This window comes from Taeniopygia guttata, chromosome 1A (genome assembly GCF_048771995.1).
Source record: "Taeniopygia guttata chromosome 1A, bTaeGut7.mat, whole genome shotgun sequence".
NCBI classification, from domain to species: Eukaryota; Metazoa; Chordata; class Aves; order Passeriformes; family Estrildidae; genus Taeniopygia; species Taeniopygia guttata.
The window spans coordinates 21,417,067-21,443,906 of NC_133025.1; the positions used below are offsets into that span (position 1 = coordinate 21,417,067).

Here is a 26,840-nt window from a genome sequence, read left to right on the forward strand (position 1 = left end):
CCCCGCGCACGCGCACTGCTGCGGCCCTGCTTGCCGGCCCCCGCTGCGGCGCATGCGCAGCCCGGCGCCCTCCGCTGCGTCCTCTGAGGGCGCCGCGAGCGCGGCCATGGCGGGGGCGCTGAGGAAGGTGAGGCGCTGCTGAGGGCCTTGAGCCGCGTCCTGCGCCGGGTCCGCCTGCCTGGGGGAGGGCAAGGAGAGCCGGAGCCGTGGGGTGAGAGCGAGCGCCCACCCTGCGAGGGAAAGGCAGCGCAGGGCCTGGGTGCTCTCCCCGGCAGCCGGGGGCGGCTGGAGCCGGGGGCGCCGGGGCTGGTGCGAGCTGCCCGGTGCGCAGCAGGCACAGCATGCCAGCCGGCCGGAGGAAGGGATTGTGCCGCTCTGCACTGCACTGAGGCGGCCTCGCCTTGAGTGCTTTGATCGCTGCGATGTGAGGAAGATACTAAGCTACTAGAGAGCATCCAAGGACAGCAACGGAGATGTTAAAGAGATTGTAGGAGTAGCCCTATTAGCAGCAGGTGAGGTCGTTTGTCTGTTCAGCTGGGAGAAGAGGAGGCTGAGGGGAGTCCTCATTGCAGTTACAGCTGTCTCATGAGGAGAAGAGGAGGGGCAGGCTCTGATCTCGGTGGCGACCAGTGACAGAACCCGAGGGAATGGCCTGAAGTTCTGTCAGGGAGGTTTAGGTTGGATCTCAGAAAAAGGTGGTCCACCCAGAGGGTGTTTGGGCACTGGAACAGGCTCCTCAGGGAAGTGGTCACAGCACCAGCTTGACAGAATTCAAGAAGCGTTTGGACAGTGCTCTCAGGCACAGGGTGTTGCACTTGGGGATGGTGCTGTGCAGGGCAGGAGTTGGAGTGGATGATCCTTGTGAGTCCCTTCCACCTCAGGATGTTTTATGATCCTGATTCTGGTAAGGTGAGCTGCTCCCTCTTGGAGCACTGGAACTCTGGGATAACGGGCGTATGGCAGGAGGCAGGGCTGGTTTCACGGAATGGTCCCTGTCAGGTGTATATTGAGTCAAAATAATTAGTGTGGAAATGGATGCTTAGGCGTGTTAAGTATGTTTATGCTCTGTCTGCAGACCACTGGACTTGTGGGACTGGCTGTAGCCGAGAACCCTCATGAGGTATGTAACACGTCTCGTTCTGTAGTAATGGAAACCCTCAGTGAGCTCTAAGATTTTTGTGATGTGTTTGCATGTGTAGGTATGTGGTATATCTTAATCTGGTGCCAGCTGAATGAAATAATTAAAATTTTCCGCTGTGATAAAGATATAATGCATGTCATTGTAAGTTATTTTACACATGTAGTTTTTGTTGCATGCACTGATTTCAAAAACCTCTCTAGTGTTAGTATCTTTATGAACCAATATTTGCTTTCTTTCATCAGTAATACCAAAACAAAGAACTCTTTAAATTCAGTTCTTCATAAATGTAATTCCTGCTGCTCAGGTCAAAATGTTTTTGCTGCTTTGCTGTGTACTCATATATTGAAATTATTTATACTAAAGGGATAGCCTAGTCTTAGATGATAGAGACTAGCCATGTGCAAAGCCACGCCGAGGCCCTGGGATGGCAAGCAGTGCTGAGATTGGAATACTCCAGTGGTACTTGGAAACTGCATGTGGTGGTTCTCATAGCAATATATGGCTTTCTTTTTACCTCCTCAGGCTCAGTAGTGTAAGTATGTTTGTCACATCATGCTTATTCAGGAGGCATTAGCTTTGAAAGAACTTCAGTGATTTTTTTTTTAAGTTCTCCACTTTGAAATTTATTATACAGCAATTTTATTTCAAAAATGCTTTTGACTCCAATACTTAAGAATGCTATAAAAAAGAACCTTGCAAAAATAACTGCTGTTTGGTAGAAATTATTCTAGCTCAGTCTGCAGCCTTGTCAGACACCTTCTGGATCAACTTTGTACACTTTAGTCTTTTCAGCAACTTAAAGCTAAGAGTAAATAACAGTTTAATTGAAGTTTAGATTCTTTGCCAATCTTCTTTTTGTTTCCTGTTTTTTCTTCCATGTACTTCTTTCAGTATTCTGCTTCTATTTCTTATTGTTCCTATAGGACATCCATTCCTTGTCAGGTAGATACAATTACCCAGTACAAAAGTGTGAATTTATTCACCACAATGTGTCCTTAATCCCTGTATTTAAATCCAGCAGTAAAAGTTTCAGGTTTAATTTAAATCTATCTGGTACTCAGAACTTTGCACCAGCATGAGGAAAAGTGACAAAAACCCCTCCATTATAATAGCTTTGTAACTTCCTGAGGTAAATTTTCAGTATCAGATGGGTTACATGTGAATTTGCCTCTTTTTTTTTTTTTCTTTTTTTAAGAGCATTTTACAGCCCTTACTGTTTTTTTTCATTTTGCATCAAGTGTGTTCAGATTGCAACTTTGTTTTTTCTTTTCTTTTTTTCCTTTGAGGAACATGACCGTCCCCACCCAAGATGGAGTTCAGTGTCTCAGACTTAACTATTTGTTGATCTTACACTTCTGGATTGAATACCATATTTTGTGTATAGATAATAGCTTAGTAAGTGTGGTAGGACAAGAAGATAAATAATTGCATTTGTGTATTTTAACCATGTCTTGTGATCACTTCAGCGCCTGCGAATACTGTACACAAAAATCCTTGGTGTCCTGGAAAACATTCCCAAAGATGCAGCTTACAGGAAATACACCGAGCAGATTGTAAATGAGCGATTTGATTTGGTGAAAAAGGTAAGTACAGTGTTATTTCAGTAATGCTACACATAAAAAAAATAGGTAGGAGGTGATTTTTGCTGTGCCTGGCTCTTTCGTAGGTGCACATGTAACTTTCAGATATCAATTCAGAAACAATCGAAGTATCAAGGTTTATTTTTTGTTATTGACTGGGATATTTTGATGGCATATGAAGAAGAATTGTTAATTTCCTGCTGCTGTTTTGTGAAAATTAGAAGCAAACGTAGCTTTTTTTTAAAGATTCCTAGAAAAGTGGTAATTTCACACACATTCACAAAAAAATGTATGTGCTCTTGCCAGTGTATCTTAGCACGATCCTTGCCTTCAATATTTAAGACCACTTTTTGTTACATTAAACTCTGCAATACTGTTATTGTGTATTTAAGGTGATAATTAAAAGCTTGCATATTATGCTATAAAAATCTAAGAACAAGACTCTTCCAAGATAAAAACTAAAGCCTTTATCTGCTAATACTTCTTTGGATTCAGTAAATAGCATTCATTCATTGTATTTATAATTGAGTGTTGATATTTGCTTCTTGGTAACAAATGAGTGTGAGATTTCTTTGATAATATAAAATGATGCAAGCCAGCTGGTTCTGAGAAAGACTGGAGTGTGATCTGGTTAAATTGCTGTGTTCATGCTTTTCATGGGCTTTCTACTCTCACTAAAACATTTTATTGTATGTATTTGAACACACAGGAGTCTGATGTGCAAAAACTACAGGACAAACTGAATAGTGGTCAGATAGAAGAAGTCATTGTACAGGTAAAGAGGGAGAAGTTGAGATGAAGTACAAATGTAGCAGTGTTTTTTAGTGCCCTTGGGCTGAGCTTTTGTTCAGAAAACGAAGTTTTGTGTATCTTCCTTTGCTGCAAAACAGTCAAACAGAAGAAAAACCCCTGAAAACAAATTGTCATGTAGTGGTGGGATGGCCTTGCTAAAACATAACAAATTAACAACTGTTTCTTGCATTATGCTTACAGATAAGCATGTATACCTACATCGCTTCTTATAGAGTCTAAATCAGTGAAAAGGACAGAAGAGGATTGAATAATATTGGGGATAATCCAAACCAAGTGGAAAATATCATTAAGCTGTCATTGGGAATTTCTCTCTGAACAGAATGTCTGTTTGGGTATTTAGGGGTGATGGGAATTCTTTTAAAAGAACAACCCCCCAAAGCATACAGTTCCTTTGATAATTATAGGTGAAATTTCTGGTAGTCTGTCACCATGATAGATAGTGACATCACTGAGGTAATTAACTGACATAGAGGTAATTTAATATTTTGGCAATTGTATAAAATTTAAGACTTTGTGTATGGTGTTTATTAACAGGCTGAAAACGAGCTGTCGCTGGCAAGAAAAATGGTACAGTGGAAACCATGGGAGCCTCTAGTTGAAGAACCTCCTTCTAATCAGTGGAGATGGCCAATATAATTTTCAAAATGGTGTAACCTCTTGAAAGTAAAAATAAAAAATTAATTATTAATCTATTGTTACTGACAGTTGTCTTAAAATTAAAGATAATCACTTCATTAAAATACATTTTGTCCACTTACATTTAGCAATCTAAAGTCTGCTGCCAATTTCTTGCAAAAAAAATGGTTTTAAGAAAATTCTTTCTGGCATTCCTACAACCTTTTGTTTATTTAATTTTTTGTATTTTATATTACCAGGGTATTTTTTATAATACGTGTTTGTATGTTAAAAATACAGACATTATAGGCCACTTGAAATCAAAATCCAAGTTGCAGAAAAGTATGATGATTTTGTCCCACCTTTGGTTGTGTATTTTTGCTACTTCTGACAGTCTTAATGGCCATGCAGGTGCTGCAGTGAGTGATCTAATGCTTCCCAAAAAGAACAGGATTTTAGGTTTCAGCTGAATGCATGTCCTGCCCTGGCTGACCCTACTGCCCACATAACTAAACACTATCTCTGGCTTGCGGGAGGTACTGGGAAGAGGGGAGACATGACGGGGAGAAAGAAGTCTGCTACTCAAATTTATGGCAGTAGGTTTCTTGTTAACAGGTAGGTTACCATACCTGGCATAATACCTGTGGCACAAACCTTAGTATTGGGATCTTAGAGAATTGTGTAGACTTGCATTGGTGTATTGTTGAATCACATCTCAAGTGTTAAGTGTTGCAGTAAATGGGGTGACATCAGGCTGGCTACCGGTCACCAGTTGTGTCCCACAGGGCTCCATCGTAGGCCCAGTGCTCTTCAGTATCTTCATTAACAACTTAGAGGCAGGACAGGAAGGGATACTCAGGAAATTTGCTGATGACACTGCTGTGGGAGGAGCTGTTGGCTCCCTCAAAGGCAGAGAGACGTCAACAGATTACAGAGATGGGCCATCACCATCTGGAGACACAATTGCTGGATTCTGCATGGGATGGGGCTACCCTGGATGTAGTGACAGGCCAAGGAATGGGATACTGGAAGGCAGTGCTGCAGAAAGAGACCTGGTGGTCCTGATGGATGGCAAGTTGAACATGAGTCAGCAGCGCCCTGGCAGCCAGGAGGGCCAGCCCTGTCCTGGGGTGCAGCAGACACAGCATCGCCAGCCGGGCAAGGGAGGGGATGGTCCCACTCTGGGGCGGCCTCATCTCAAGTGCTGGGGGCTGGTCTGGGCACCACAAAAAAGATAAAGATGCTTTTAGATAGTAAAAGAACTAAAAGATCCTTTTAGATAAAGAACTTTTAGATAGTGTCCAAAGGAGGGTAAGGAAGCTGGTGAAGGGCCTTGAGGGGCAGCCATATGAGCAGTGGCTGAGGTCAGTGGACAGGCTGTAGCCTGTTCAGTCTGGAGCGGAGGAGATTGAGGGGAGACCTCATTGTGGTCTTCCACATTCTCACAAGGGGAAGTGGAAGAGCAGGGGCTCATGTCTTGTGACCAGTGACAGGACCCAAGGAAACAGCATGAAGCTGTATCACAAGGGGTATAGGTTTGCTATTAGGAAATGTTTTTCAACCACAGGGTGGTTGAGCACTGAGATTAGCTCAGTTGGTTAAAGCAGGGGCTAATCACACCAGGATGTGGGCTCAGTCCCTGGATGGGTTGTTCATTTAAGAGTTGGACTTGATGGTCCCTTGCAGGTCTGTTCCAGCTCAGAATATTCTGTGATCTGGGAACTCAGGATATTCTGTGATTCTTTTGAAAGCTTTTGTTTAGAGATTTAATCTTATAAATGCCAGTTAAAATATCCAAACTAGATCTAAGGGTACTGTGCAGGTTTGCCTTTCCTGATGTTTTTTTTAAGACCATTAGTAACATTCATGCAAGTTTAAAGACAGGAATATAGCTATATCACAAAAATCTGGAGTTTACTAAGAATTTGTATATGCACTGCTTACATTACACAGCATATTTGGTCATAGCTATTTTTTCATCGTTTTTAGGCTTATAAATTTACTTGTGACATCATTATTATAAATAATTAATTATGAATTTATGTAATATTTTATGCAATGGTATTGGGCGGTAGGTCAGTAGAAGAGAAAACCAGTATTCCCAAGGTATTCACTCCAGAAACGATTTTCACTGCATTCTTTAGCATTGCATTTCCCCCCCCCCCTCCAATTATTATTATAATTACAGAAATTTTCAGATTTTGAAAATTTAAAAAGTGAAAAATATTTAGTTTCATTGTTTGATTTTGAAGGATTTTTCAGTCTTGACCAAGGTAGAAACTGGTCTTTTCCTAAGTAAAACCACTAGATGGCATTCCAGAAGAGGACTTTGCTAAAGTTAACAAACACAATTTTCACATGAGAAATATTAAGGGATTACAGACTTGAATGAGGGCCAATGTTGTCACATGAGTAATGAAAATTAATGGATTTCGGTAATAAGTATTAAGCTGACATAAAAGGAATCAAAATAAATTAAAAAAAAACAAACAACACAACAAAGTCTAGCATGAAATACTGGAGGTGAGGGGAAGGAAAGTTGCCAGAATATGGTAGCAACTATTGGAATTCTTTCTGCTCTTCCATAACTGAGACATTTGCTGAAGTCTCTTCTTGTTCAATTTTCTCTACTTCCAAAGATGTATTTGTCATGTGATTTAAAACAGCTCTCCTATAAGCTCATTCATTGTGCTCCAGGGGAGAGGAAGTTTTTTTCATGGCCCACTTCTACTGAAGTTTGATATATGGCCTCTTAAAACTCAGTTTCACAGATAAAAGCATACTCTCCTCTTCCTTTCACATCTGTGTCCTCCATACAGGTCCTAATTTATTCCAAAAGGAATATGCTAGCAAGGTAAAATTTAAAGGCTAATGATTTTGCTTGATTTTTCTCCTTTAATTGTTGGAAATACATGATGGTGCAAATAATTTTATAATCTGTTGTAATATGGTAAGGTAAACCACTGCAAGCTTTAGTTAACCAACTTTAGATCTTTAAAACACTTTGTGATCATCTGATTGAAGTCATATGAATAAAAAAGTAGCTTATCTGCAAGGATGTGGCCTAGCAGAGACAGAGCCTGTTACGCCAGGAAAACAACTTTCCCATCATGAGAGCAGAGCAAGTACTGATGTTTTGCCATTCCTAACCTGCCATCTGTGCTGCTTAACCTATCCCAAGTGGCTGTGTTCTGAACCTGAAACCAAAACCAATAGGAGATGAGTGAAAGCTCCTTTTTATTTTAATATTCAAAGCTTATCTGCTATTTCATTAGGAAAAAAAAAAAGTCATTGCAACTCAAAAATGAACTTGAGTGTTTAATCAACTATATAACAGTGAGAAAGTGGCACAAATGACAATATCTTTCTATAGGATTAATGGTGATCCTATTCTGGGAGTTCAAAGAAGGTTTTAGAAAAAAAAGCATTAGCAGTGGTAATGGGAGATTTCTGTTCTTTTGATGGGAAGGAGGCCCACGTTCAAGTGCCAAACAATGTCTGGGAAACATGGTAACAATCATGGCATACAATTATTGGGTATCCATTTGAATTCAATAATAATTGAAATGCTTTTTTTCAGGATTCTCCTGGAATTGCAAGACAGAACAGAACATTTCACATCTGAAAGTTGTGTGATGTGACTGTCCGCTTGGTTTTCTTGTAGCATGCTGAAAACGTTTGCAGGAGTTGTGTCAGAAATGGCACCTCAAACACCAGGAAATCCAATTTCTTAAGGTTTTCATTCTGATTTGCACGTCTTTAATTTCCAGTTAACAGCCTCCGTGCTCACACCACGGACCCTCCGTGCTCACACGGCACAACCCACGGGCACAGCCCATGTCACGGGTAGGCACCGCCGCACAGCTCGGAAGCGACGGTGTGTGGCACGAAGGCTGCCACCACTCACCCACAACACCCCTTCTCGATATCCAGGAGTTCTGGGGGTTTAGTACAACTTCTGCTTTTATCTACAGCAGAAGGCTATAAGGGAAAACGGTGTTTTCGTACATTAGTGCCGCTATGGGCTGGTACGAGCTCACATCGCCCCGCTCAGGGTCACAGTGTGGGCACGGCCGCTGCGGGTGAGCCAGCACGGGTTCGTGCAGGGGCTGGAGGGAGCCGGGGCAGCTGCTCGTCCTTCCGCACCGCTTCCCTTTCCTCTCTTCCCGACCCTGCTCGTCCCGAGGCGTTTCCAGCCCGCCCGGCCGGCCCGGCCCCGCTCCGCAGTGCGCACGCTCTGCTCCGGGGGCCCGGCCCGGTTGCCGTGGCTACCGCGCCGCCGCCGGGGCCGGGGCCGGCCGCGCCCGTCCGGAGCCGCGGGCCGGAGGTGCCGCGGGACAGCTGCGGGGGCTCGCACCCCCGGCCCCGGTGCGCGCTGAGCCGGGGATCCGCCCTCCCGAGCGGTCTGGCATCCCGGGCTCCCCCCGGAGCTGCGCCCCGGGTCGTGCAGGTTTGGTTGTGGTTTTATATTGAGGAGCATGGGCTTAGGACTCTTCCAGCCCGAATAATTTCGGTGGCAACTCGGAAAGCCGTAACGGTGTGCTGTCTCTGGCTAATGACCCCTTGGACCATCTTGTTCTATAGGCAGAGAACGAGAGGTAAAAAGAATTGTGCCGGCTACCTGCCTTGCAGTATTATGTTTGGTAAACACCAGCCACAAGTGCTTTCTGTTTGGTGGAAGCAAAGATCTCATACTGTTCTTAATAGGCCTTTTGGGAATGGATACAGGGAAAGCTTTTCAGGACAGTAAGTTACCCATAATTCTGGTAGTAGAAATGTGCCAGTATGCAATTTATAATAGATCCTGTGATTATTCTTGCAGAAAGGTTAAAAGCTTGCAACTGATGCTTTAGGAAATGGAAGATGTATCAGATGGCTTTGAAGTTGCTACATCAGAAGGGTCAGGTGCAGAGCAATCACCTGCATCCTCACAAGGAAAAGCAGTCGGAGAGGCTGGGGACCCAGCAGAGAAGGCTCTGCTCCCAGAACCTGCAGGCACTGCACAGTCAGAGGAGGGCTGGGACAAGCAGTCTCCTTCTCAAAATTCAGTACTACCAGAGAATACAGCAAATGGGACAGAGACAGGTAAAGAAGTTGTTAAAATGCTGGGCATTAATGTTTTAAAGAGATATTTTTTCTTCAAATTGGTTATAGCTTTTTGCACTCCCACACACCCTCATTCTGTTTATGCTTGCTGGGATTTGGTCCTGCAGTAACTTTTAAAATTCTCATATGAAACATACTCCAAAGGTAAGGAATGTATTCTTTATCTCAAACTGTAGTAGTCATTTCTAGATGGCATTTTATAGAATGATCCTTATTTCCAGAAATGTGTATGAGTTAGGTATACATATTTTGTATGTGCATTTAAATTAACAGTTTAGGCAGCATTATAGAAATCACCTTACCATTTTACCTTTCTTAGATTCCCCTGTAACTTACCTGCCACCCTTCTTCATCCGTGTCTTTCTCCTGCAGTCTCCCAAATGCTCCATCATTTCTTATACCTGTTCCTTCGTGTTCTGGGTGTCTCCAGTCACTTCCTCTTCTCAATATAGGACCCCATTTTCTTAGTTCTTCAGAGCAGAACGGAGCATATCCTGTTCAGCACCTGAGCACAGTGAATAACAGTTCCTAGTATGGACTTGCTGACTACTTTCCTCATTGCTGGGTTCCATTCATCTGCTCTCACTCTGAGTAACTGGCTAGGAATATCTTTATGTGGTGACAATATTACATTAGGTACTGCCTTTAAAATTGAATGATAATACTATTTCAGCTTGCAAATAGACTGTCTTTTAGCTGAAAAAAAGATGATTATGCTGTGTTGTAGTGTTACAATAAAATCATCCTGGGGTAAAGTTTAAAGAGTTATTTGTTTGTTTTGAGAAGCTTCTAGGGAATTAATTTTGGTTTTATTTTTAGCAAGCATGATTGAGGATAATGAAATGCCTAGGAAGATTGGGCCTAATTCTGATGAAACTGTCCAGTCTGAGGATCAGGAACATTTCCCTGGAGAAGTCATTCAACAGGATTACCACATGCCGGATGTCCTAACTGTCAGAGTGCAAACAGGTAAATGCTGCTTTTGCAGGTTTATCAATACTTATGTAATTATGGATTAATCTAGATGCGTTACTGAAAGAAGCAGTATTTCTATTTCGGAACTTCCATTTTAACAGGTTCGAATTCATTTCAAGAAGTAGTTGTAAAAGTTGAAAGACCTACCTATAATAAACCTTTTCTGGGTGGATTTAGGAATGTGTCAACAGGAGTGGAATTTCATAATGCAGGATCACAAACAAAACCCAAAAAACGACCTGACAAAGGAATTCAGTTGTTTTGTAGGGAAACACAGGTAAACGCTTTATTATATCCTTTTAGAATGTTGTTTTTGCCAGATGGAATAGAATCTGACACTATTTCTGATAGGAAAGAGGAAGTAAATCTGCGATAAATGTGCAAATGAAAGTATTTAGTAGATAAATATCATTATTCTTGTGATTTTTATTGCAAAGAGCTAATTTTGCCACTTAATGTAATGTGGAAAAAATATCTCTGTGTATTTTCTTTTAATCTGACATGCATTTTTTCCCCAGACGGTTGTGGAAAAAAATATGCAGCAACAAACAAGAAATACAACATCAACACAGATGACTAAAATTGGCCTTTATGTATCAAACATGACTGACAAACTGATAACACCTGGAAAGTATTTTACAGCAGAGGAGTACCATAAACGTAGACTTGAAGCAGTAAGTCCTTATCTGTTGGAAACTCTCTGTAAAATAATGTATTGTAAAGGTTATCTGAATATTTAATGAGTGTTCAGAGTGTTCAGAGACAGAATTTAAAAGTGAACTGTAAAATGTCTTCTTATGCTCATCTTTTGTAATCTTTCAGATACAGGGGAAGTGCGTATTTGCTCTGTGATTTTAGTGACATTTGATACTTTGCAATATCTTAAATATTAAGAATTCTGAAATTACTGTTTTGTCTCACAGTGACAGTTTAGTTTCCATGTAGAGCATTAAGGATTAAAACAGGCTTGTTCTTACAACATTCTCATGATCTCTTTGAAAGAACCTAAGTTACATGCTTAACGTATGGCCTGAAATAAATGGAGTATTGGGTTAGGATTTAGGGTTAAGCTTTTGAGTTTTGAGAGCAATCCATTGTTTGATAACAATCTATTTGAGAACAATCTATTGTTCCTTGTCTGTTTGGTTGGGGTTTTTTTTATCAGACTTTGTAGGTTATCTTGGGCAAACTGATCTGTTTTGGATTTTGTTCAAGCTCCCTGCTTCGATACTAAAGTAGAAATGGGTTGTTAAAACACAAGCAGTGGGTCTATGGGGTTTTCTCGTGCACTGAGTTGCCTCATGAAGGCAATTCAGATTAAAGATTCTGCATATTCATTGTGCAGAGGATGCCATTTAGGCATTCCAGTCTGCTTTTTGAAAACCATGTGTTCTGTGACTGCACATTTAACTCAAATTGTGCCCTAAATTGTGTTAGATGAGGCACTGCTTTGTAAATGCTCTTGTTATTAATTTGATTGCTGAAAATAGACAGTCTGAATCCAGCTGAATGGAGAAACAGTTGATTCCTCAAGTGTCTAAGTAGAATAATTGTATTGACATGGTTGGCAAGATCTTTGACATTTTCTGGGTAGAGGTTTTCTTGTAAGAACTTCTTAAATTGGTCAGCTTTAGTGGAACCCAAATAGGGAGTCATTTCTTCAGGACTACCAATATGTTTTACTGTGGTCTTTAGTGGCACTTGCTGAAGTCTGTAATGTATCTATAGGTGATTTACAATGCACAGTAGAGAGCTGTCATCCTGGTGTTGGTTCACATTGATGGATTTGCACAGTGCAGTATAGGTCCATATTGAAATACTGTTTGAAGACATATTCAAGAGAAGTTTTAGATTAAGATATTACCAGAGATAGTGCAACTGTATTAGTATGATTTTGTGCTTGATAGCTTTCAATCCTCAACAATGCTTGGTGCCTCATGGCATTGATCTGACTGAACTGTTTGTAGTGCAAGTGCTAACTCAGACAGCAGGTGAGGCTTGTGCAGTATCCTCCCCTAACATATCAGAGACATTTCCCCAGTCCTCAATAGCCACAGCTTGGGAAGGTCAATGATTTAATTTTCTTTTTTCGTTTTCTGTCATAACAGCTTTAGTAATTTCACTTTCATTATTTGTTCACAAATAAATGCAGTTGATTATGTGTCTATGTGTTGATTTTTGTAATTAGAAATTACAAAGAAATTTTGCAAATGTGTCTGCATTTCCACTCTGTAAATTGGTAGTAAGATAAGGAAAAGAATAAAAAGAGTACATGGCAAAATGCATTTTTAAGGGGAGATTTGAAAAAGGAAAATTGATATTTGAATGTAGTTTATGTCTGATTATTTGAATCTATTTTATCCACTGTACTCACTGGCTAAATTCCTGCAGTTACTTAACTGAGTAACCGTACTAGTGCTTAAACTAATAGCACATGACTGATTTTATAAGAAAAATCTTAGAAAATAGTTAGGAAGCTGGAGAAAAGAACTGTTAAGAAATAATACTATGCTCCAAAATACTACGTTGTTTTGTTTTAAATTCATTATTTTTTTGATATTGTATCACATATAGGCAATAGTATTACAGAAATATTTCCGTCGTTGGCATGCTATAAATTTAGTACAAAATCTGAAGGAACAAAAGTGGTTAAGGCTGGCATGGGAGGCACAAGAAGAATTACAGAAAAAAAGAGAGAAAGAAGAAAAATTGTGGAGGGAATATGAGAAAAAACTGAATCCTAAAACAAATGAAGACTTTGAGCTACTGTACCATGACTTGGAATGTAAGTTTTCTTAAAGGGATATCCTTAAAGCAACAAAATAGTACAGTTTGTTTAAAACAAACTTAGAGTTTTACATGTTTTTATAGATACTTCCATGGGGTTTTTTTCTGCTTTACAGTGGGATTTGTTTCATTTTAAAATAACTATTTTACTTTCATGTATTACTAGAAATAGAAAGAAGGCCTTGATGCTCTGTAAACGCACTGTGCAGCAATAACTAAACATCCCTGTGTTATCAACATCCAGCTCCTTACAACCTGCTATGACTAAAATGTAACTCGATCACAGCCAAAACTAGTACATCTTTTTTAGAAATAACTGGCATATAGAATAGTGTTCTTTGGCAGTTTTATTAACAGTTTTTATTTATGTCTAAAGTTAAGGTCACCTAGAAGAACCAAAGGGTGTTCTTTTAGATCAGAGTTGCTTTTATCTTTCACTGTACATTTAAGATGCTGAAAAAATTTTGTACAGAATTTTACAACATTATTCCTTTTATCTTAGTTATTCCTTTTGTCTTAGTTGTCCTCTACTGATGCTTTTTCTCCTATCTAGTTCATTCCGTGTTTCACAAAACTGTGTTGTCAAAATTTTAAAAATCTCTTGGGAGTTGTGCAGGACATTCTGAAAGTCATACATTTCCTGTTCTTGGAGTAGATGATGTTTAATACAGGCAATGACCTCTAAAATTTTCAAGAAAAATAATGTGAATACTGCAGATAATTGACATAAAACCTTGCAAGAATCTAATGGTGCAAATCAAACAAAAAGCTTAGAATATGTCCTTTGGAAAAATAAAAAACAGTCAAAAGCTGTGTACTTGTACCAGCATATAATGGAACAGCAAGAAAAGTTTTGGTTTTTTATAATGTCTCTTTTAAAGCCAGAATTTTTTACTGTGACTTGTAACAATTCTTATGTTATCTCAGTTACAGTGCTTTATGGTTTAGCTCTTTGCCAGTTTGGGTGTTGTTGTCACTGTAGCAGAACTGACCTAATAGATTTCCTACTTCATTGCAAAGCCACCTGTCCTTAAACAATCTCAGCTTTTTTTTTCAGTGGTAAACTGAGCATAAATTTGATGGCATGTGTTATTCATAGAGCTCAGGATCACGATTCAAAAATTCCCAAGTTATACACTAATCTTTTAATACTGTCATACTTTGTGTGGCATTGAACAAATGGCTTTGTCTGAATTACTAAATGATTTATAAATATCACTGTTCGTGACAAATGTAAAAATTATTGCTTGTCTTGAACTTTGCAGTTGTTGGAATGGTATCTTCATTAAATTTGTGGTTGGTTTGGGATTGTCTACCCCCACTCTTTTTCTTTGTAGATAGTTTGCTTTTCACTTCCCAAGAATCAAGCCCTTTTCAAATTGTATCTGACTAAGTAATCAAAACCCAAGGTACTCAAATAGTACTTTTTTCCTTACCACTTATGAGATGTCTTACTATTTCCCATCTGATTTTCTGTAATATTTTATTCAGGAACGTGCTTCTAGACTAGTGTGCTATCAGATGTGTCTATCAGATGTATGAGCCACTTTTTTTTTTTTTTTTTAAGTGTGAAAGGTCTTACTTGCAGTAGAAGCAACCAAGTTCAGATTAAGTTATGGAAGAGTGCTATCTTCATGATATTTTTAGATTTGAAAGTTATGGTTATGCAAGTGTCTCTTGCTTAATTTCATGACTTTGAAATAATAATAATAATTCACAAATAATAACTTTCAGCCAAGCATATTCAGGAATTTTATATCTAGGCAATCTGAAAAATACATGTGCCACTTTAGAACAGATTCCAGTATTTGAAATGGATTTTTAAATATTTTGTTAAAAATAATGGTTGGTATCAATCTCACTCTTTAGTTTTCATTAACTGGTGTTGACTAGTGACTAGATACTTCTCTAGTTGCAGTCATGCTCTTCATTTTAATAGAGCTTAATGATTCTAGGAAGTTGGGGTTCTTTTCCTACCTGCATCTGGAACAATTTTGCATTCTTATAGTGCCAACAATTTACACAAGCTAAATCATTGTGGCAGTAATAGACTGAGACTATTGTCCTCCAGGGATCTGTGAAGGTTATTGCTGCAATCACAACAGAGTTACTATTACAGGGTCAGCCAGTAATAGCAACTCCCAGTGGTACAAAAACTTGCCTGTTGACTATATAGTGCAAATGAGGTGTATCTATATAGTCAGCATGTCTGCATAGGCATTTATAATTTATTTGAAAAGTGAAGTATGAACTATTTTACTTTATAAACACTGGAATAAAAATTGTAATGAGTAAAATCTCTGTAGATAGATAATCGGGAGAACCGATAATCTAAGAGGAGTGTTTTAACTTGGTTGCATGTAAATGGGGAATCAAGAGGTGAGTATCAATGGTGAGTGACAGGTTCTTCATTTCTGAAAGTATAAAATTGCTTACTGTATTTATTAGCTCCCCCTTAGAAGTTGCTGCCCCCTTCAGGCATAATAAAGGTTCATGTAAATTCTATATAATGGTGTTGTTTGCTGAATTGACTTTATTTATAATATATCTTTGGGTTCTGAGAACTTGCCAGACAGCTGTCATATTACAGCTTGGAGAGCCTTAAGGAAATGAATTGAAATACTTAAAAATGGAAAACATAAGGTACTGTTGATAAGAAGCCACAGGCAGAAAATCAGCCTTCCTCCTTTCCCTTCTCCTGCCTCTAATCTTACCTGATCCAGGATTTTACAGACTTTTTCAGTGCATCACTTATTGAATGGTTTTCTTTTATGCTGGGTTTTGCTTTCGCGTAACTGCTCTGGGATGATTATAACATTTGAAGTATTCTTCAGGAATGTTGAAGTTTTGGATCTTATAAAATTCCCTACAAAACTCCAGAGGTATTTGAACTAGATCAGACTCTTCAGAGAAGCCAGGAATTCTTACAGGATATGCAAAGGCAGTAAACACAATTTTATTTTTCAGACAGATTTCTCTAAAGTCATGTAGTCTGTATATCTGCAGCAAAAGTGTCAGGGGGTCAGATGCTTACAGAGCATGTAGTGATCCATGTGCTGCTGTCATGACCATCCTGTGGCTTCTTCTGTGGCCACTTTCATCCGCTTGGTTAGTTACGTTGTAGAAAAGGAAAGGGAGAGTAAAGCAATGACTGTCGAATTATTAATGTGTTCTCATCTGCCTTGGATGGCAAAATGTAATACCACTGCAATGTTCAATGTAAGACCTGAAGTGATAAATGTTACTGTCAGTTAAGATTTATCTCAGTTTTGGAGGACTTCAAGCTTCTTTAGATTTTACTCATTTATGCAGGGAGAAGCAGTAATATTCTCATCACTGGGTACTAGTGATACCACAGTAAGATGCAGCCATTTCATCATACATTTCCACAGGAGCTAAATTCTTTTTCTCACATACAGATTCTTTTTCTCCTACTTATCCTGGAGTTTGGAGTACAAATTGGCAGTCTGGAATTGATTACACACACATACTCTCACAGAACATCTGTATAATTTACATTCATTTCTAGACCATCTTGCATGTGTTGAAAATAGCTATAACCATCAATTCCCTGAAATGGAAACTGGTTTTTAGTGCATATTGAAAGAAAAGTCAATTATGTTGTTTCTTAAATATGAAAGCAGAAGTTTTGCTGGAAAGCATCTTGTAAAAAAATACCCCAAATATTTGTATCTGCAGTATGGATGCAGGAGGAGACCGAGCGAATTAACAGAACTCTTACTGGAGCTAAAAGAAAGGCAGCACTTTGTGCACTTCTGGACGAAGAGACAGAGCTCATTGCTTGCATTGGGATGCACAAACTAAATGCCAATGTGGAGAATCAAAAAAAAGCAATACTGCGCTTTCTGGAAAAGGTCAGTAATTAGGCTGATAATAAAGAATACCAAAGTACAGGAACAGAAAATACACCTGCAAAGTACAAAAAGTACCTTTTGTAGTTTTTAACAGTTAATCATGTGAATGTTAATATTATAAATATCCAAGTTATGTGGTTGTTGATGTCAATACAATTCAATAAGTTTCTTTTTCCAAGCTGAGGATTTCATAGCTGTCAGACCAATTGAAGGTTGAACCATGCATTGTTAAGGCTGTTAACTACAAAAACTATAAGCAATGCATATAATTAATTATAATAATATAAATATGTTATCCTTCAGGAGGTAAAGTTGTCATTAATTTCCCAAATGAGTAGAGGCCTCTGGTCATCATATGTCTGTCTTTAAAGAAAGCATTTATTTTGTTTTCCTGTATAAAGAAGAGTTTGAATCTGATGTTGAACTCAGTTATTAAATCACTGACTTTAGTTCCATTAGAATTTTAAATTGAGATTTCATTCTTGTATAATCTTGGGGGTAATATTTAAGGGAAGTGTTCCTTCAGCCTTTATAAAAAAGTATGAGAATTCCTTCATTCACAAAGATGATTTTAAATGGCATTACATTAAATGGTATCTTAATGTAAAATACAGAAAACCTTGTCCTTTTAGGTAGATGTCCAGCCATTGGAAAAATGTAATAGTTTATTTTCAAAGTTTGTGACATGGTTATGAAAAGAAATACTGCAACAGAAATGGTTTTTAACTATCTAATTTTTTTTATTATTGTTATTTTTAAATTTTGACTATTTAGTGCTCAAAAGTAAAAATGGCAGTTTTGCACAGAAGACACTTTTTTTCATTCTTTTTATTACTGACTCAGGGTAACTGTAGTCTTAATGCGATTTGATAAAATGTATTACATTTCTCATTATGAAAAAGTTGCTTATCTGAAATATTAGTGGAACTGTTACCACATTTATTGCTGTGGTATGACTGTTTTTTCTCTTACTGCTTTCAAGAATGAAAAAAAAAACCCAGAAAACCAAATAATGAGGAATATTTTCAGAGCCTTGAATAATTTCTATGTTTAATGTTTGCTTCTACTATTTACAATGTGTTCTGTTACCTTCTAAGAAAACGAAGCCGGGAGCAGTTAAAGCAAATATATTTCTCTCTTAACTGACTCTGTTGTTATTTTTCCCATAAGGACTGATTTCCAGTGTCCTACTTGTACAGATTGCTTCCAGCACATATTCTAACAAGCTGTACAGCTTTCTTGCATCTAGAATCAGAAGCAAAATGTTCTTCAGCACAAGAACTCTCAGTGACAGTTGATGCTTGGAGAATCAGGAGACACATTAGAGACAACAGATATATTGTCTTTCCAAGCAGTGGACATTTTCCTGAAGTAGTTACTAATAATTTATATATTCCTATTTTAAATGTATAAATTATGTTTTTCATGAAAGAGACTGTAATCTTTTTAGTTTTAAAATCTATTGAGCTTCTGAACTAGAGCAACTTTTCATGTTTTTTTATCATGTCAGCTGTAGGATTTTGAGTGTTGTTTCAAACTGTTGACATAGTTAGCTCTAACTTGGAGAAGAAGTAACAATTTTTGCATTTGTTTAAAAAGATAATTTTGTAAATCTCAAAATTAAATGGATGGTTTGCTATGACACTAACAGTGAAGTTTAAGCACTTTAAATTGCAATATGAAATTTATTTTTGAGCGCCTGATTAAGGATTATTTCGTTTTTTCTTGAACTTCAAGTTGGTAATGTCAATTTGGACACTTGCCAGTAAAAGCTGCAATATCTTTCACATCTGAAGACTGCAAGCTGCAGTAGCCAATGTGGTGTGACACTTGCTTCTCCATGGAAACCTTTGTTCCCTTCTTTGCTACTTTAAGCATGTACCTCCACAGGCATGTGTGCCCTCATGAAGGTTGCTACTGGTTGTGTGTACCCTGTGTTCTAGGGAGTACTTTATGCTGAGCTCGTTCTTCTTCAGCATTTGTACTTTGGAGAGGAAGAATTTGATTAAGCTTTTATACAGCAATCATATTGACTTAATGAAATTTGTGTAACAATTAACTGTCGTTCATTTCATACCTTTCATGCTTTGCACTATTTCTGCACACATCCTATGGATTTTTTTTTTATTACCTTTTCCTCTCTCTCTGTGGTGGTGTGTTTCTCTCCTCAGGCGCTTTTTCTGCTTTCATGCATTGGCAGCAGAGTGTAGTTGTAGTAACCTTGCTTTCTGAAGTAATACAGATACCAGGATTATTGTAAATTCCACAGCACTGCCAGCAAACTAAAAGACAAGAGAAAGCTGGCAGAAGATCTCAGAGTTTTAGTTTTTCTCCTGTCAGTCTGGAGTACAGAAAAATAATCTTGAAATCAGAGAACTTGTGATTCTTTCTTTTTTTCAGTAAAAAGCTGCATATTTTTTTTACATTTAAAATTTGTTTTATGTACCCAGCTATGATAAGGTAGTAAGAAAAATACAGAAGTTACAGATTTATTTTTGAAGAATTAATTATAATAACAGAATTGGTCTGTATTAAGGGTCATTTGCAGAACGGGATACCAAGACTACTTGCACATATTGGGTTTGCAAATTATCAGAAAAATCTAATTTTACTGACTTTCTTAGGGTCTACTCTGGCCATTGATTCTTTCTAGCAAATGGCCTTTGTCTGTTATTGTGATTTCCTTGAAGAAGATCAAATGTAGGTATTGAATTAACTACTACATGGAAAACAGTGGTTTGTACCAGTCTAACATACAAAGGATTGTCAGCATGATAGACCCTCTAAGTTGGTCTGAATTTTATTGTTTGCAAAGTGTGGGTTTATTAGGGTTTTTTTTTGTTTGTTTGTTTGCTTTTTGTTTTTTTTTAAGGGGTATTTTTTTGAATTTCTAGTATTGTATAAAGATAATGAAACAAAATGAAAATATAGTAGAATGCTCCTTATTTATGGCAGACAAAAAATTACCTTGCTCTAGTTTTGCAGAAATTCAAAGATTTCACCAAGTAATTAAGAGTTGATTGTTTTGGGTTTTTTTTTTTTAGCTAATGTCTGGTTTTGCTATTTCATTTCTTAGTTTTGTCTCTCAAATTTCTTAATTTTGGCTCTGGTTAACAATATCGCCTTTAATTAGAGTTTTACCCACACTGATAATGTAATTAAGTGTCATTAATTTGATGTTAAATCCTTTGTAAAATTATTTTGTCTTTCTTTTCCTTACCTAACTTTATTTATTTAAAAGTGAGGAAAACTTTTCATCGTGGTGATAACTAATCATATCTCTTCTAGCTATCTAATATTCTTGGTATTTTTATAACTTAGCACCATAGCAAGTCTATTTTATTAAAATAATAATTGTGTCAATGCTGGTGTCATGTCCAGAAAACTGCTAGGCATATGAATACTGCATAAAGTGTTCCTGTTTTTAGGTCACACTAAGACTGCAAGGTGAAGTTTGTGAATGTTTGTGAACACTTAAGCTCCAAATTTAGTGAAAAAGAATAATTAATACACAGAAAGAGGTTTCAAATACCTCTCCCGATTAAGTAAAGGAAATGTTAAGTAATGATGGGGGAGAGGCTTTTGAAACCTCCCTTTCTATTAGAATTGGATACCTGTCTCCTTATGTAACAGCGTGATTTGCAACCAAAACCAATCTTCTGCAAAGAAGAAAATGGTTGTACTTTTTAGACCTTGTGGGGCAGGTGACATCATGTGACTTCTTACTGTCTATAGAAGTTAAAGATGTGCAAAGAGATAATTGAAGCATAAGGCATATGGCATGTGGTTAAGTTAGCAAAAAAAAGCTAGGTGAAGTGTCTGGTAAACTGTAAACACATACTTTGCCCTAACTCTAGCAAACCGTATTCCTTCTGTCCTTCTCTGCAACTAGTATAAATAGAACAGTTCCCTGGAGATATTTTTTACTGCGGTAGACTTAAAGGTCTTAAATTTTCAATTTTTATACAGTCAACAGACCTATTGATTTTTACTGATAGTTTGAAGGGATTTATGTCTGCAAAGTGAAATACAGAGCAAATACTACTAATACTACTGTCAGTAAATTTCACTTTAAAGAAGTAGAGCATATCCTTGTAGGAGAATATTATTTGCTTTTAATATCCTGTAAGTTGAAATTGTCATGACCTGCAGCTTTAAATAAAGTGTCCAACTGAATGCTTGCTTTGGTGGAAGAGGTGTTGTATCAATATTGACAATAGAATTAGACTTTTGCATTAGTCAAGCATTAATGTTAAGTCCCTATTTGCTCTGATGAAACTTGATGTAACATAATGCCATTGTTAAGTTGATGGTCAGATTTTAATAGCTCAGTATTCTACTAATTGTTTCTAAAGTGTGCACAACCTAGGAGGTGGAAAGCATTTGATGGAAAAATCACTGAAATGGATACACAGAACTCACTCCGTGGTAAAGAACTACTTGAAATCTACCGCAGCATTAACACAAGGGACATCCCAAAAGATGAGAGAACATCTGTGCTGTTAACACTCAAATGGACAGTGAAGGTGAGGTTTAGTTTTCTATTTATGTTTAGCTTGAAGCTGTACTTTCCAAAGGTCCTGCCACTTAATTATGTTGACACATTAGCAATGCTGCTGCTGGCAAACAAGTGCCGTGATGGTGAGCTGGTAGCTAGAGACCCTCAGGTACTATCTGGTATGTGAGTGTAATTTACATTCCAGATACATTCTAAATTAATGTTTTACTTTATCATGTGTATATTTGTCTTCAGGTTGTGTTAGAATTTTAACCCCATGGTTTTAGATGTCTTTGTATATTAATACATAATACAATTTTAGTACAGAATTTTGTTTACTACTTAATATCAACCTTATGAGAACTGTGGTAGAGATATATGTGGCAATTGCCATTTATTTTTTTTCTCAGTTCTTTGAAATATCTGTTTAGAACCTTATCTATCTATTGGTTTGGATTACCAGTTTTATGGGTAGCAATTACTTATTTTTTTCTTCTTCTTTTGCCCTTCACTCCCCACCACCGCTGTTGCTGTTAGTGTTCCCAATGAATTAGAAGATGGTTGCATTTTTTTTAGTCTTTCATATTGGTTTTATTTATTTATTTATTCATGTACAAAAAGAATGAGTTTCTAGGTCCTTTCAGGATGACACTGATGACATCTGCCTAGAATAGAATGCTACTTGCTGATCTTATTAAAACAAAGAAGCACCTTGCTGTTTGTTTTAGTATTGCCAGTATTTGATTTAAAGTCACTATGGCATTGAGAGCACTTCTGGCTTATGAACTCTTGCCCATCTTAGCACAAGTCAATATTGCTGTAGTGAACAAGTGTATTTCTGTAAATTAGCACTCTCTTTAACCTGAGAAATCACTGAACTCATTCACCTCTTATGTCTCTCTCCCTGGAGAATCTCCTGCCAAGCATTCAAAATATTGAAGTGACTAATTTCCAGGTATGCTGTCAAAGTCCCCCATGCCTCTTGTGTGGTGGATTTTTTGGATTTTCTTGTAACATTTTTTAAAACCCATCCATATTACACCTCTGATCTCATACAAAGGAGGCTTCTTAGGGAAATATTTCTTTGGGCGTTTGAAGATTTAAAAATTTGCACTTGTTGAGTACCTCTGCTAAGCATCTTTTAGTGCTTCCAGGCTTACAGATCCTCACAGTTTTGGTATACATATACAGGCCCTTTAAAACAGAATCTATAAGCATTCTCATTTTTGTAGTTCTACAGTTGTTTCATTGGAGATTTTTTTTCCCTGAGATACTAACGAGTTCTTCTGTGAACATGTTCTTACATGAACATAGAGAGGTATGAATGGTAATGTCGACAGATTCCATAGTTTGCTTTCATGTCTTATTGAATTATTTTGTTTGTTTGTGTATTTATTGTTGAGCAGTTTATTTTCCTTTTTCTCTCCTTTTTTTTTTTTTTTTTTTTTCCAGGAACATGAATGTAAATTAACACAGGAAATAGTGGCATTAATTGACAGGGAAATTGATCTTATGTCAAGAGAGGTGAAAGAATGCAACTTGGAAGGACTGAGGAAAAGAATTTGTACATTATTTCTCCAGTACATCAAAACTCCAGAGTTTAACCCTCAGGTTGCTGGGTTAATTAAGGTATTATTCTTATTTTGCAGCCTGACATAGTGGCCACTGAATTAAAGAGAAGATGGATAGAAAATATTGAAAGCTTTTTTATTTTATGATTTGCTGTAGAATTGGTGGAGGAGTTCCTCAGGAAGTAAAATGCTTCAAGTACATAGGTTTCACACAAATTAATTTTTATAGTCCTGTTAGGAAGCATGGGGCACAGACATGGTCATAAGCACCTGACAAGTGGCTGGCAGCACTGAGAGAGCCCAGGAACTCTTGTGTCTGAAATAAAAAATCTGGAAGTTATAAATGGTAGATCTTATGGGATGGCATCAGAAAAATGTAATAGCAAAGATGTACCAATATACTAAGAGAGGAAGTCATGGTTTTTTCTACTGGTCAAGAGGCAGCAATGCTGTGCATCCAGAAAGGAAAAACATAGCCCATGTCAATGTCTAGTGAGCTTGCACCTAAACAAAAAATGTCACAGGCTTCTGTTGCAGAATCAGTTGCTACTGTATGCAAAGAAGATGGAGTTAGTTTTGTGTGACCGTTTTTCTATTCTGACTACAGGTTACAAATAAAAATATAATTCACTGTCATATGTTGTTGCTCTAAGTAGCGATGTCTGTTTTGCATCTATCAGAAGAGTATTCTTCATACAGTGGTCAATGTTATCTCAGGAGTAGAGAATCTGTCAGATTTAGATGCAGATGTTAGATTTAGAACCAACTAACAGTTAATTTTACACTAGGTTTATTAGGAGAAGTACAATAGCAGAGACTGAAGATTATCAGACTACTCAAACTATCCAGTTACAGACTTGGTCTGTCTGCACAGACTACACTACATTCTTTTCAGAACCCATGATGGAATATGGGGATGAGGCGTTTGCTATTAAGTTTAGTCTATTTTCTTCCCGGTGTTGTTACTGAACATGTGGGTCTGATGATTTTGTATTCTTATCCCAAAATAATAATATGCCCATAATCTCAGGGTTTTGTCTTTGCCATAAAGGGAAGATTCTGCATGAAAAATCAAATGCAGAGAATTTAGTTTCTGTTTTCTCTGTGTTGTCATCTTTCTGGAATAACTAAAAATCTGCATACATAAAAGCACCAGGAAGAGCACTGGAACATAATTTTTTAGGATCTTCATATAGCTTAAAAATGAATTGACTGATTTATATAACTGATTTTAGCAAATGAAGTAAGAAAATACAGTGACTCTTGTTATCCTATCCAAGAAAATCACAATACTTTATTGGGCATTTTAAAATAAATACTTCTAGCTTTTATGTATTAACGTACTTGCATGAAGATATGGAAGACATATCCTGATAGTGTTTGAGTAACATACAAGTAATAAAAATTAACTTAAATTAGTTTAACATAAATGAACCTTTTTTTTTTTTTTTTTTATAGGTTCCGCAAGATCCCTTAAAGCTTTATAAAAATGTTTACTTCTGTCATAGCTGTGAAAAGTACTTAGCACCTACTGAGTTTCCCCTTCCCGCAAATTCCCGCGCCATTGGCAGATGTCGCTCATGTTACCGGCTTGATAATGAGGCTCGGCAACGAGAAGCATATTTCAAGTACAGACTTATACTAGAAGATCTCAGGAAGTCTGAAGTCGATTATCAGGATGATAGCAAAATTGTTTTCTTAGTTCAGGTACTGTTGGAAAGAGCATTGCAACCCAGTGGCTTTGACTGTATGTTCTTTATTTTGTGTATGTTGTGGACAGGTTGAGAAATAGGCTAAAAGCTGCAGTTTCTTCCTGGGATACGCAATGTTCCACACCATCAGGAAGAAACCCTTAAGCTCTTGAAGCATAGGTCTACTTTAAAAGGTGATTTGCAAGCTATACACTAGAAGAAGTCTAGCTGACAGGTCAAAGGATCAGATGTTCCAACGACTATGCAAAAAGTATATATGTATGTCAAGATGCTCTTTAACCAAGTGATCATATGACATGTGCATAAAAATTATTTTTCACCCAAAGCTTTATTTGGATTTTTACATGGGTGCAAGACTTGTAGAATGAAACATGCTCCTTCCTTTTAAACCCTGTTTTCTATTTCAGCTTCCAGATATGCAGTACCTGATTGAGAAAATATGGAACCGCCAGTCAGCTCTCAGTGCCTGCAGTGACCTGTATAATTTGGTTATGGTCAGGTGGGATAAGCAGCATGAGTGGTCTCCATGGAACACTATTCTCCTCACTAAAGAAGAGGCAGATGCACATCTTAAGCTGTGTAACCTTCAGAAGGTAAATTTCAATGAGCTTTTTTTTTGCATTATTTATGTTACGTTTTAATAGAATCCTGTGACTAATAATGTTGGGTCAAATTTGGTCATTACACTTGTCTGCGTTTAAATTGGCTCATTGTGACTATTTAAATGATTGCATCTGTACTATTAAACAAAATATACAGTAATCCAAGAGGCATCTGGCATGTACAGCTCATTCCATGTACCTGAACTCTATCTTGCCCTGATTCTCCCTCCTGAAATGCAAGGAATGCCCCTACAGTCTTCACCTTGCAAATGCTGCTATCTAAGCATTGCCTTATTTAATTTTCAAATAGAAGTAAAGATGTTCTCACCTGAAATAAAGAAATAAAAAAGTTTTATCTTGAATGGAGTAAAAAAGTTATTCTGGTTTTAAAACATGACTAATATGTCACAAGGAGAAATTTTCTCTACTGGGCCATAAGATAGTACTATTGAACTACAAAATATTTCATTTTATATATATATACACAAATAAATTATCTGCCTTAGTTTATAAAATGGTCACTCTTTATAATGTATAAAATATGTCCAAATATTTATAATGTCTAAAATATGAAGCAACACATATATTTTTAGTTATTTTAATTGTATTTATGGTATTTGAATTTATTTTTCTTTTCAGACTTATGAAGCTCCATTTATTTACAGAATAGAACAAAAGCATATCCGGGCAAAAAACTACTTTGCTCAGATTCCTGCGATGTCATCATTTTTGCATAGAAGTAACAATCAGTCGAATGCAAATTCCTACAAAAAACATAGTTCTTCGAAGTTAAAGACCTGAACTAAATTCCTAGGTTTTAAAGAAATATACTTTTTCATCAATACCCTAATTGTATTACACAGATCAAAATAAACTTCTGAGGATAAAATAATTTTATCTCAATCAGTTAATTTAACTGCATTTCAAGTTTTGTAACCTCATTTTTAAAAAAATAAAATGTTAAAGAGCTTTGTAAATTCTCAGGTTTTAGAGCAATGATTATTTTTCTGTGTATTCCTGCATTGCTTGGAACAGTCTGTCTGCAGTTTAATGTTCCTGTTGGAATTCTGTGTCACCCTTTAATTAGAAAATGAATACTATAACACTATTTATTTTTCTTGTCTTAAGCACATAAGTCAGAAACCCCCTCAAACCCTGGATTCTTACAGAACAATAGAATATACATAGCTTTCCAAATGTAGCTGCTTTGCCTGCAAACATTTGTGCAAAAGAACAACTTAACATTTTGCAGCTCATCTAGATGGTCATAGTGGAACTGCCAGCATATAATTATTGTATCCGATGTTGAAATTATTGTAAGTATAATAATTTAAATATCATAATTTGAAATACGCATTTCAGGTATTTGAAATATGTTTATTTTTGAGGAGTTTGTATTATTTAAAGAAGTAAATTCTCCCCATAATTAAGACAGTTTACATTAGATCATAGTTACAGAGAAAAACATGATATAGTGTAAATTCAAAAATCCAACAGAAGGTTGCAAGGTTCTTTTTGAAACCTCTGTTTTAAGATGTGCCTTTGACCCAGCCTTTTGCTCTAAC

The 26,840-nt window shown here is 37.2% G+C and overlaps 2 protein-coding genes across 8 annotated transcripts; both read left to right on the plus strand.

Moving 5' to 3' along the window:
• Positions 1 to 87: 87 nt before the first annotated feature.
• NDUFA5 (NADH:ubiquinone oxidoreductase subunit A5) lies at positions 88 to 4,222 on the plus strand (the record flags this gene model as incomplete). Its single annotated transcript, NM_001245806.2, is given in 5 exon segments — positions 88 to 127; positions 1,076 to 1,120; positions 2,608 to 2,724; positions 3,431 to 3,496; positions 4,069 to 4,222. Coding segments are annotated over 5 exon segments (351 nt in total). The 5' UTR covers positions 88 to 106.
• A 143-nt stretch (positions 4,223 to 4,365) lies between these two features.
• IQUB (IQ motif and ubiquitin domain containing) lies at positions 4,366 to 26,252 on the plus strand. Of its 7 annotated transcripts, none has more exons than XM_002190705.6 (12): positions 4,366 to 7,995; positions 8,972 to 9,234; positions 10,075 to 10,224; positions 10,332 to 10,507; positions 10,749 to 10,904; positions 12,805 to 13,015; positions 16,717 to 16,892; positions 21,248 to 21,418; positions 22,843 to 23,019; positions 24,420 to 24,668; positions 25,081 to 25,266; positions 25,915 to 26,252. In XM_002190705.6, the coding sequence occupies exons 2-12, from the start codon at positions 9,006 to 9,008 to the stop codon at positions 26,074 to 26,076; spliced, it is 2,043 nt and encodes a 680-aa protein (XP_002190741.5). In that variant the 5' UTR covers positions 4,366 to 7,995; positions 8,972 to 9,005; the 3' UTR covers positions 26,077 to 26,252. The 7 variants fall into 7 exon arrangements, with proteins under 7 accessions (XP_002190741.5, XP_072777249.1, XP_030112523.4 ...); XM_072921148.1 differs by lacking the exon at positions 4,366 to 7,995 and adding an exon at positions 8,026 to 8,231; XM_030256663.4 differs by lacking the exon at positions 4,366 to 7,995 and adding an exon at positions 8,419 to 8,895 and having other exon boundaries at positions 9,003 to 9,234.
• The last annotated feature ends 588 nt before the right edge of the window (positions 26,253 to 26,840 follow it).